This window comes from Sinocyclocheilus rhinocerous, unplaced genomic scaffold (genome assembly GCF_001515625.1).
Source record: "Sinocyclocheilus rhinocerous isolate Xijiao unplaced genomic scaffold, SAMN03320098_v1.1 scaffold4515, whole genome shotgun sequence".
NCBI lineage: Eukaryota > Metazoa > Chordata > Actinopteri > Cypriniformes > Cyprinidae > Sinocyclocheilus > Sinocyclocheilus rhinocerous.
The window spans coordinates 144906-156926 of record NW_015636038.1 but is presented as its reverse complement, the minus strand read 5'-3'; the positions used below and the strand labels follow the sequence as shown (position 1 = coordinate 156926).

Below are 12021 nucleotides of genomic sequence, written 5' to 3'. Positions count from 1 at the left end.
ATATAGTGGTTTCCCCGGTAACCGCAGTACACAAAGCTGACGTGCAGCGCTCAAGTTTATTCAGTGAAATCGTAGCCTTTTGAAGTTTAATCGTCATATTAATCCAAATAGCAATTCTTGTCTTTCCGTCCCCAAAGACCTCTTATAATTTAGACTTTTTGTACCATTTAAGAGTTTGCATGGCCTTAAATGTAAACAATTTAACTGAAGACGTTTTAAGGACCCGCGGAAACCCTAATAAGAACATAGTCCAGTGCAAACATTTCTGTCATGCATTTGGCAAAAAGCTTTTGTTGATTATGAATTTTACCTTTGAAATGTGAGGCAAGTGCAACTCTGGGGTCCCCGATGTTTGTGAGCAGTGGTGTGATGGCGATTTAAATAAAATACAGATTTCCAAACATATGGCTATCCCCTTGAACTTGGTAAAAAGATAATCTGTTTACCATCTTGACTGGAAAATACTGTTTTCATGGTCAGTTTTTCATTTATACGGGAGCGGCTGGAAACTAGCGACCTCTCCTGGATGGAGATAGTATTAACATCATAAACTGAAAGCAATCTTTACGTGACTTGCTTTTCAAATGTTTTAAAATTGATCATCGGAGTCTAATATGATCCAGACTCGGATCTAGAATAAATGAGAACATGCATTACTCATCTCACATTGCTCAAAAACACAGTCAGTATTCCTCAAAATCAATAAAAACAGTGAAATGCAAACTCAGAATATGACAAAAATCACATTTTATTAAACAGTGTCTTTGCTGCTGACCTTCAATGATCCAAATCAACCATACGAATGAGCAAAAATGACTTTAGATAAACATCACATTTGTGTTTCTTTTGTTTTATTGCTGACGAATGTTGAACTTTCCTCTCCTGCGTTCTGTTCTTCCTGTGATCCAGAATGAAAGGATTGTTTGAGCTTTTTGAATCTACATTTCCTTCAGCCTGAGGCTCATTCATTTCACTTTTGGTGTGAAAGGGCTTTTACATTTGCCAAAAATATAACTTTTTTTATATTTAAAACAAACAAGCAAGCCCAGCCCAGACGATCGTAGTTTGTGCATTTTTTTTCTCATCGGATAAAAAGTTTATCCTACTCAGTTGTGTGCATACGTTTTTTTTTTTATGCACATTTTTTGAATTTATGTGCATCTTGGCGTTTCCATCCAGCGGTTATTTTATGCGAGAATCCAAAATGCGCATAAAAATAGGTGGATGGAAACATAGCTACTGATGCGTCTGCACCTTAATGATTGCGCTGCAGTTTCGTCGCCTGTGGCTTTAAATGCTGGAGCTCTTTAAAGCTGAGTTGAACTCTCTCTGGTTGTGTGTGTGTGTGTGTCAGTTATTTCGCTCAGATCCTGGAGGAGCACGGGCCGCTGTGCGCCTCGGACCCGCTGATGGTGGGCGAGCTGGAGAACTTTCCTCCGGAGGCGCAGCAGAAGATCGCAGACGCTGGAGGACTCGAGTCCTTCCTGCTGGAGTCTCTGCGCTTCGTCATGATGGACGAGCTGATCGGGCTGATGAAGCACGCCGTGTGTCTGACAGACTCCCTGCCTCCGTCACACCTCAACCCCTCGGCTGAAGAGTTCTGGCCTCACGCAGACGCTCTGAGCGACACTGCGTCACACCTCAGCCTTCCTGATGATGATCCAGAGGAGTCTGCGTCCTCGGATCCGTTCCTGCTCCTCCCCGACCCGTATGCCTTCGAGTGTCCCGTCTCAGACTACGAGTATCTGGCAGCAGATGTGCTGGAGCGAGCGCCGGCGTCTGAGCAGAGCGAGGACAAACACACAGCCGTGTGTGAGCAGGTAAGATGGGACGGATGACGGGAATGTCGTCAGGATGAGTGCCGTCTCTGACCCCTGACTCTGTCTTACAGGATTTGGCAGAGCATACAGATGTCTCCATTAACACAGAGCCATACGTGTCCTTCGAGAGCAACAACGTGAGTGAATTTCTGTGAGGTTCAGCACATGATGTGAACATTACATTCATTAGTAGCAGCAGGCCTGCTGATAGCGAACAGCTAATCTGTGTTTCTTCCAGGGCGACATGCTTCAGAAAGAGAAGCAGAGTCTGCAGCTGTTGAAGGAGATCCAGCAGATGAAGGAGGATGATGAAGCTGTGCAGCAGAGGAGGGCCGAGGAGATCGCAGCGCTTCAGGAGGAAACCCAGAAGACCACTCTGAGGATGCAGGTAGAGAAAGTTCTGAAGCGTTTGTGTGTGTTCTGCGGCTCAGACGCGTGACTGCGCTTCTGTTCAGATCGCCAGCACCGAGCTCAGCATGTTCCAGCAGAAACTAGAGGAGGAGGTGAGGAAAGACCAGCAGGAGAAGAAGGAGAACCAGGAGACGCTCAAGACGCTGAAGATGGAGATCAAACACCTGGCAGATTTACACGAAAGGTCAGACGCACACTCATGATCATACACTCACACACATGTCCCCCAGAGAGGACACCTCTAGCCCTAAACTTACCCATCCCAGAAACATGTGCAGAACTACATTCAAATACAAACATAATTTGGATGATTTACAAGCCTAGTGACGACCAGTCAAATGAGGACATTTGAGCCTCAGAAGTATAGTTAAAGCTGCTGTTTCACAGCTGAATGGCTCTGTGTGTTCTCTAGTCACACCAGAGACATCAGTGTGAAGAATAAAGAGTATGAGGCAGAACTGGAACGATTCCTGGACGCCAGGTGAGTCTGAACACTTACACAGTTACATTTCTATGGAGAGTTTTTCACTAAATTACTGTTTTTGTTACTTGCTGTTTTTGATTAAATACATGCAGCTTTGGGGAGCAGAAGAGATTTTATCCACGTACATGCAGTTAGGGCTGGGCCAAAAAAATTGAAACTTATGAAACTTTTTCATATCAGTCGATATCGATCATTTAATTATCACGATACATTTCAAATCTGTATTTCTTTCAAGTTTAAAGGCAGATTTGTGCTCCTGAGTGAAAGCTGTAGAAACCAGACTGTTACACTTTCAGTCATTTTTCCTGAACAAAATAAATATCTTAATAAAAAAATTTATTTCTTAGTTTCTGCATGTACTAATTGTTTCAGATCATGAAGCAGGATTGTGTTCCTGACTTTGACGACGTTTATCTTCAGCACAGTGTGCAGTGCAGGCTGCATTATTAATATTACATTTTTTGTCTCTCAGAAATGCACACGTGGCAGTAGCTTGAGTTTGGACGCAGATGCAAATTTGTTCATTATCATAAAAACCGCAACAACCTCATTTTTATATGGTGAAATGTAATTATTCTGACTGAGTTTTATTAAAATTAACCCTTGGTCTTCCATAGTAGCAAACATTGAGATCATGATAAAACCACACATATAGCACCTCAATACCACGGTAAAAATCTAACTACTGTTTTTCATACAAATACCTAGAAAGTCTAAATACATGTAGTATAAATGCACAAATGCTATAGCTTAATCACGAAAAATACTGTAATTATATTCCATTACTGCTTTAATACATGTCTACATTAATATAATAAAATTTGATATGAATATCCTTAATTTCTGACACAATACCATGGTGCAGTTAGTGTTACTAGAGTAAATCCATGGTAAATGCTGGTGATTTGTAGATTGAAAGTCTTCTGACTGTCTCGTTGCTCAATGTTTCTCGTCTAAATCATTTGTTCTTCTCTTGTTCTTGATCTGCTCTAGTGAGCTCGCGCTGCGCTGCCGTCTGACCTCTGACCCGAGCGCTGTTTCCTTCCGCTTTCACCGCATAAACATCATATGCAGAACATCATTATTTGTTCTACTGTAGTTTATTTTTTTTGTCCTATTGCTTGTAATTAGTTTCTTATTATTTAATCGCTGACCGTTTACTTCAGTGAGCGTGAGTTTGTTTTTTTTTAGGCTAGTATTATTTTTTTGTGATATTGACACTGGTGACAAGAATTATGAAATTTCTATGGTATTAAAAATGTTGATGATATAAAGACCTTATCTAAAGTAAAAATAACTATATCGTGATATATATCGTTGCCATGAAATAAAATTACTCGTATAGTGATGTAAGGTTTTGGTCATATCGCCCACTCTTAACGTGTGAGTGTGTGTGTGAGTATCTCTCTGTGTGAGTGTGTGTGTGTGAGAGAGTGTGTGTGTGTGTGAGAGAGAGAGAGAGAGAGAGTGTGTGTGTGTGTGTGAGAGAGTGTGTGTGAGAGAGAGAGAGTGTGTGTGTGTGAGAGAGAGTGTGGGTGTCTGTGTGTCTGTGAGTGTGTGTGTCACACTGATGCATTAACGTGTTTGCACGCGTCCTGCAGTAACCAGTGTGCGTCTGAGCGGCTGAGTCTAGAAGAAGAGATCAAGCGCTTCAGAGACGCGTGTGTGAAGGCCCAGAGGAGATCCACCATGGCTCAGGTGAGGCTTTCAGCCCGTGTGCTGAGGATGTGTTCATTCCTGGACGCTGACTTGACACTGTTGTGTGTGTGTGTGTGTGTGTGCTTCAGCTGTGTGTCCTGCAGAGCAGATCTGAACACACGCTGCGGCGGCTCAGGATGAGCGTCTCTGAAGGGAAGATGGTGGTCAAACACCTGACAGAGGCGTCGCTCAGGTACACTGCAGACTCACAGGTGTTTACACAGAGTGTGATTTACAGGTGTTATGATTGTGATGTTGATTGTGCTGCAGTTTCCGCTCCGCTGCACTGCTGTCAGCCGTAGACGACTGGAAGAGACACGTGTGGGACGCCGAAGACAAAACCAACAGGACTCAGGTGAGCTTTCTTCTGCTACTGTCTTCTCTCACGACCCGCGACAGCACGGCTCTGTGTTGAGACACAATCCGTTCTGATTAACAGATCTAACAGATCAGACACACTGTGGTGCTTTCTCTGTGCTTTCTCTCAGATGGAGTTTGAGCTTCAGATGGATCAGGTGAAGAAGGGTGCCAGACTGAGTTCACTGCCTGATATCAGTGTTCCCAGCATCCCCGCAGCACCCGCTCTACCGGTGAGAGCCGTGGGCCACCTGAAGGTCAGGGGTCATGACCGGTCATCTGATCAGTGTTTGTGTGTCCTGCAGGTCATGCTTCCTCCTCCAGTTCCTCAGCCGTCCGGCTCTCACTTCTACGGGTCACTTCCTGCCGCACGCACCCCCACACCCACAGGAAGAAGCACACCGCAGCCTGCGGACAGACTTCCTGAAGAGCCTGTGAGCCATCGGCCTTCAGCGCCGCAGCACCTCTCTGTGTACGACAGGATCCTGGAGCGGCTGCACATGATGTTCCCTCATTACAACAGGTGCGGCTACAACACAACATAACACACACAACAGCATTCATGTTTCTGAAACAAAACCCAAACTTCAGAAACACGTATAAATCCTCCTCATTCCAGTCTTCTGAGCGCTGGTGTGTTTGTGTGTAGGATGGTGATGAATAAGTTCATCCAGGAGGTCCGTGTGTCCAGCGGAGGCGCTCTCAACACGCTGACCTATGATGACGTCATCAACCGAGTGGCTCAGCTCATCCTGGACCATCAGGAGAACACGCGTGTGCGTAACCGTCTCGCTCACTCTCTCGTGTGTGCATGTGTGTGCGCGCGTGCGTGTGTGTGTATGTGTGCGCGTGTGTGTGTGTGTATGTGCGTGTGTGTACGCGTGTGCGTGTATGTGTGCGCTGTGAAGTGACGATGTGGTTCCCTGTTGCAGGAGCACATGAACATCACAGGTGGAGACGCTGCGGGTCACATGACTCCTCCACACGTGTGGAAGACGGTGTCGGAGAAACATCGCAACACGCCGCTGGCGGTAAGAATCACACACACACACACACACACTTAAACTGCACTCGTCTAACTCTAACCTCGCTGAACATGTGAATGCGTGTGTGCCGTCAGCTGAACATGGAGGATCCGTGCATCATCTGTCACGAGGACATGAGTCCCGAGGAAGTGTGTGTCCTGGAGTGCCGCCACAGCTTCCACAGAGAGGTCAGGACGCTTGCTCTCGTCACGTCTTCCTGAGCGTCTGGCAGCTGTAGACTGATGCTGTGTGTGTGTGTGTTTCAGTGTATAAAGTCGTGGCTGAAGGAGCAGAGCACGTGTCCCACCTGTCGAGAACATGCGCTCTTACCGGAGGACTTTCCCATGCTGCCCGGCAGACACCGCAGGAGCCACGCACCCGCCGCCGCCTTTAACTGACCCGCTGTATGTTCATCAGCACACGCATCAGACACCAGTCTCCTCATCCAGCTCATTTAATCACATACACTTTGTTTTCGGCTGTTGGAACCTCGACGGACCAATCGGTGATGTTTACTTTCAGGGCACATCTGTGTTTTTCATTCCTGTAATAAAGTTCATGCCGTGAACTGATTTTACTCATCCGCTTTTACTTTTGCTTGTCATTTTACTTCATTAAAACATTTAACCAAAGCAGCATTCTCCTGCGGTGTTGTTTTAGAAGCTAGCGGCGCTACATAAAGAGATTCAGACTGGGGAAAAGCTAATAATTAATGAAATCACAGGGTTTCCCAAGCACTGATTTATTTGTGGAGGCCCGCCACAGTATCAACACTGACACCGCCACAGATTTTCCTAAAGGCTTTGACTTCGTTGAATAAACGTGAGCACTGCACGTTTCAAAATCAAAACACGGCTCGGGTGTTTTTATATGAATGTAAGTTTTGATGTCATTTTTATTTCAACTTTCCTATCCACCTTATTTTTCCCGTTAGAGCGGCGCGGCCATTTGTAAATTTAATGTGCGAGGCTTCCGGTGTCATTCACTTTCAGCTATTTTTAGTTGTACAAAACAGCACATTTGGCTGCTTGATAGTGCAAATTACTGTGTTGTTTTAATGTATTATCTCAATGACGAACACACTGGTTTGTAGTTTACTGCACTTTGATATTCTTCTCGTTATTTCCCTACAGCAGTTAATGAACCGGAAGTCTCGCACAACCCACAAGCTGGATAACGCCTGATAAAGTAGCGTTCATGAGCGCAGCGCTGCTTTGTTTACAGCCGTCACCGGGGAAACTGCTGTTTCTGCCGCTCCTAAAGCACCTCCTGCTGGCAGAGAGTGAATTTGCACTTTCAATAAGCCTGTCTGCTGTTTTATATTTACATTATATACATGTATATTTCCTCCAGGGGAAGTGTGAATATGGTGTTAAATCATTGAAATGTTAACTTAAAATAACTCCGAAGGGTTCAAAAACATTAGGGACTCCCTGTATAACGTCTACAAGTAAAACAAATGAGACAGAAATCCATTTAATCCGTGTCTCACACGTGAGTTTTAATAAACACTTATATTACAGAAACAAATGTAAATATTCACTCATGGTCAACAGAGTCTTTTACATGTGAGTTACTGTGGTGAAATTTCTAGAGGGGCGGAAATTTGTTTCACTGGGGACCAACAGCTGTTTGGTAAAAACACATTCTTCACAATATCTTCCAACAGAAGAAACTGGAACAGGTCGAGGGCGAGAAAGGGATGGTAATGTTCATTTTTGGGTGAACTATCGCTTTAAAACTTCAAGTTTGTATTTAATGTATTTCTCAAAACCAGATTGAGAGATCGACAGCATAGAACATTCTGAAAACTACATTCTATCCTGTTGAAGTATTAGTAATAAACCATGAACAGCATGTCTAATTACTATAGATGCACGTTTGAGTCATTCTCATATCTATCTGCTGTAATTAGACATGAATGATGAAAATATAGTGACTCGTGATTTATTATGAATCATTTGAAAGGATATCATTATTTGTTCACTATTGACCAGCCAGGTTTCTTTAGACTTTGTTTTTCTTCACACTCTTTCTGTTCTTGCCACGTGTCTTTACACATCTGAGTTAAGGCTGCTCTGTGGCTGCTTAAAAATCAGTGTAAAGATGCAATGATGCATAGAAGAAATTCACTGAGTGACGTGTGTGTGTGTGTGAGAGAGAGAGAGAGAGAGAGAGAGAGAGAGAGAGAGAGAGAGAGAGAGAGAGAGAGAGAGAGAGAGAGAGAGAGAGAGAGAGAGAGAGAGAGAGAGAGAGAGAGAGAGAGAGAGAGAGAGAGAGAGAGAGAGAGAGAGAGAGAGAGAGAGAGAGAGAGAGAGAGAGAGAGAGAGAGAGAGAGAGAGAGAGAGAGAGAGAGAGAGAGAGAGAGAGAGAGAGAGAGAGAGAGAGAGAGAGAGAGAGAGAGAGAGAGAGAGAGAGAGAGAGAGAGAGAGAGAGAGAGAGAGAGAGAGAGAGAGAGAGAGAGAGAGAGAGAGAGAGAGAGAGAGAGAGAGAGAGAGAGAGAGAGAGAGAGAGAGAGAGAGAGAGAGAGAGAGAGAGAGAGAGAGAGAGAGAGAGAGAGAGAGAGAGAGAGAGAGAGAGAGAGAGAGAGAGAGAGAGAGAGAGAGAGAGAGAGAGAGAGAGAGAGAGAGAGAGAGAGAGAGAGAGAGAGAGAGAGAGAGAGAGAGAGAGAGAGAGAGAGAGAGAGAGAGAGAGAGAGAGAGAGAGAGAGAGAGAGAGAGAGAGAGAGAGAGAGAGAGAGAGAGAGAGAGAGAGAGAGAGAGAGAGAGAGAGAGAGAGAGAGAGAGAGAGAGAGAGAGAGAGAGAGAGAGAGAGAGAGAGAGAGAGAGAGAGAGAGAGAGAGAGAGAGAGAGAGAGAGAGAGAGAGAGAGAGAGAGAGAGAGAGAGAGAGAGAGAGAGAGAGAGAGAGAGAGAGAGAGAGAGAGAGAGAGAGAGAGAGAGAGAGAGAGAGAGAGAGAGAGAGAGAGAGAGAGAGAGAGAGAGAGAGAGAGAGAGAGAGAGAGAGAGAGAGAGAGAGAGAGAGAGAGAGAGAGAGAGAGAGAGAGAGAGAGAGAGAGAGAGAGAGAGAGAGAGAGAGAGAGAGAGAGAGAGAGAGAGAGAGAGAGAGAGAGAGAGAGAGAGAGAGAGAGAGAGAGAGAGAGAGAGAGAGAGAGAGAGAGAGAGAGAGAGAGAGAGAGAGAGAGAGAGAGAGAGAGAGAGAGAGAGAGAGAGAGAGAGAGAGAGAGAGAGAGAGAGAGAGAGAGAGAGAGAGAGAGAGAGAGAGAGAGAGAGAGAGAGAGAGAGAGAGAGAGAGAGAGAGAGAGAGAGAGAGAGAGAGAGAGAGAGAGAGAGAGAGAGAGAGAGAGAGAGAGAGAGAGAGAGAGAGAGAGAGAGAGAGAGAGAGAGAGAGAGAGAGAGAGAGAGAGAGAGAGAGAGAGAGAGAGAGAGAGAGAGAGAGAGAGAGAGAGAGAGAGAGAGAGAGAGAGAGAGAGAGAGAGAGAGAGAGAGAGAGAGAGAGAGAGAGAGAGAGAGAGAGAGAGAGAGAGAGAGAGAGAGAGAGAGAGAGAGAGAGAGAGAGAGAGAGAGAGAGAGAGAGAGAGAGAGAGAGAGAGAGAGAGAGAGAGAGAGAGAGAGAGAGAGAGAGAGAGAGAGAGAGAGAGAGAGAGAGAGAGAGAGAGAGAGAGAGAGAGAGAGAGAGAGAGAGAGAGAGAGAGAGAGAGAGAGAGAGAGAGAGAGAGAGAGAGAGAGAGAGAGAGAGAGAGAGAGAGAGAGAGAGAGAGAGAGAGAGAGAGAGAGAGAGAGAGAGAGAGAGAGAGAGAGAGAGAGAGAGAGAGAGAGAGAGAGAGAGAGAGAGAGAGAGAGAGAGAGAGAGAGAGAGAGAGAGAGAGAGAGAGAGAGAGAGAGAGAGAGAGAGAGAGAGAGAGAGAGAGAGAGAGAGAGAGAGAGAGAGAGAGAGAGAGAGAGAGAGAGAGAGAGAGAGAGAGAGAGAGAGAGAGAGAGAGAGAGAGAGAGAGAGAGAGAGAGAGAGAGAGAGAGAGAGAGAGAGAGAGAGAGAGAGAGAGAGAGAGAGAGAGAGAGAGAGAGAGAGAGAGAGAGAGAGAGAGAGAGAGAGAGAGAGAGAGAGAGAGAGAGAGAGAGAGAGAGAGAGAGAGAGAGAGAGAGAGAGAGAGAGAGAGAGAGAGAGAGAGAGAGAGAGAGAGAGAGAGAGAGAGAGAGAGAGAGAGAGAGAGAGAGAGAGAGAGAGAGAGAGAGAGAGAGAGAGAGAGAGAGAGAGAGAGAGAGAGAGAGAGAGAGAGAGAGAGAGAGAGAGAGAGAGAGAGAGAGAGAGAGAGAGAGAGAGAGAGAGAGAGAGAGAGAGAGAGAGAGAGAGAGAGAGAGAGAGAGAGAGAGAGAGAGAGAGAGAGAGAGAGAGAGAGAGAGAGAGAGAGAGAGAGAGAGAGAGAGAGAGAGAGAGAGAGAGAGAGAGAGAGAGAGAGAGAGAGAGAGAGAGAGAGAGAGAGAGAGAGAGAGAGAGAGAGAGAGAGAGAGAGAGAGAGAGAGAGAGAGAGAGAGAGAGAGAGAGAGAGAGAGAGAGAGAGAGAGAGAGAGAGAGAGAGAGAGAGAGAGAGAGAGAGAGAGAGAGAGAGAGAGAGAGAGAGAGAGAGAGAGAGAGAGAGAGAGAGAGAGAGAGAGAGAGAGAGAGAGAGAGAGAGAGAGAGAGAGAGAGAGAGAGAGAGAGAGAGAGAGAGAGAGAGAGAGAGAGAGAGAGAGAGAGAGAGAGAGAGAGAGAGAGAGAGAGAGAGAGAGAGAGAGAGAGAGAGAGAGAGAGAGAGAGAGAGAGAGAGAGAGAGAGAGAGAGAGAGAGAGAGAGAGAGAGAGAGAGAGAGAGAGAGAGAGAGAGAGAGAGAGAGAGAGAGAGAGAGAGAGAGAGAGAGAGAGAGAGAGAGAGAGAGAGAGAGAGAGAGAGAGAGAGAGAGAGAGAGAGAGAGAGAGAGAGAGAGAGAGAGAGAGAGAGAGAGAGAGAGAGAGAGAGAGAGAGAGAGAGAGAGAGAGAGAGAGAGAGAGAGAGAGAGAGAGAGAGAGAGAGAGAGAGAGAGAGAGAGAGAGAGAGAGAGAGAGAGAGAGAGAGAGAGTGTGTGTGTGAGAGAGAGAGAGACAGAGTGTGTGTGTGTGTGTGTGTGTAGAAGGCCTCGAAGACTCTTGGAGCTGAGCTGCAGGTTCAACAGTGTCTCCAGAGCGAGAGAAACTCTCTGAAGCTGAAGCACAGCACACTCAGCGCCACATTCTGCACGAACCACACTAGAGTCACTCTTACCCTCGTGCTTTATTCGCTCGCTTCAGCTTGATATCCAGCGAAACGCTCATCTTCTGTGTTCTGTCATTCTTCTTCTTCGGGTTTTAACGTTGCATTACTGCCATCTTCTGGCTCTAGTTATTTCCCACATACTTTAGTCATCATATTCTTGTCACGAGTCCCGTTTTAGTCAGAAAGCAAATCAAATACTTCATTCCTTGTTCACTCCTACTGCAGTCCATTATATTCTTTACTCCACGTCCTGTTAGTCCTATTTTTTCCATGTCATTTATCATATCCATCCTCTGTAATTCATATCTTGAACACTTAATAAGCACATGTTCTACAGTCTCAGGTATGTGGCACTGGTCACAAAACCCAGTTGGATGTTACTATGAAGAGTGCTATTTAAGTTATTATGCCCTATTCTTACTCTGCTCATAATAGTCTCTTCTCTCCTGTTTCCTCCCTTATTTCCCACAGTGCCAACTCTTGTTTTAATCAAGTATAAATGTCTTCCTTTTAGTTCTTGATCCCAGCTTTGTTGCCATTCTTTAATAATTTCCCCACACTATACTCTTTCCTTCTGATCTTGAAAGGCTGATGAATGCTTCTATGCTCTCTTTTTGCAGTGCTTTCTTAGCTATTTTGTCTACCTTTTCGTTTCCTATAATGCCCATATTTAAAAATAACCATTCGTACATTATTGGTCCTGAAGAAGCCAAAAGAAACAGAAGCACTTATGAAATCAGAAGCTTTCTGAAGATTGTTTATGAGAATAACTGTAAAGCGCGCGCAAACGTCTTCATGATTTGTTCGTTTGTCGCTACGCTCTACGAAACGTAAAATTGATTGGCAGTTTCCATGACAACCCGCGAACGGCTCCTGCGTCATGAGGTCATCCGGGAACTTGGCCGTGTGACGGACAGTCGTCATGGAGACGCTCTCGCTCGGCTTCCATTTTGTTCCTAACTT

At 45.4% G+C, this 12021-nt stretch overlaps 2 protein-coding genes across 2 annotated transcripts in view; both read left to right on the top strand.

The window, feature by feature from the left end:
• Window positions 1-958, top strand: part of LOC107747610 (E3 ubiquitin-protein ligase TTC3-like) — a gene marked incomplete at its 5' end in the record, with an annotated part of 6880 nt that extends 5922 nt beyond the window's left edge. The window contains one exon of the mRNA XM_016562210.1: window positions 954-958. Within this exon, the coding sequence (XP_016417696.1) occupies window positions 954-958 (5 nt within the window). The remainder of the gene's footprint in view (window positions 1-953) is intronic.
• Window positions 959-1318: 360 nt separating this feature from the next.
• Window positions 1319-6363, top strand: LOC107747606 (E3 ubiquitin-protein ligase TTC3-like). Its single transcript, XM_016562207.1, has 14 exons — window positions 1319-1820; window positions 1892-1957; window positions 2059-2208; window positions 2276-2415; window positions 2644-2712; window positions 4317-4413; window positions 4503-4606; window positions 4684-4768; window positions 4902-5003; window positions 5076-5293; window positions 5420-5546; window positions 5703-5801; window positions 5891-5983; window positions 6062-6363. The coding sequence occupies exons 1-14, from the start codon at window positions 1410-1412 to the stop codon at window positions 6191-6193; spliced, it is 1893 nt and encodes a 630-aa protein (XP_016417693.1). The 5' UTR covers window positions 1319-1409; the 3' UTR covers window positions 6194-6363.
• Window positions 6364-12021: the final 5658 nt, after the last annotated feature.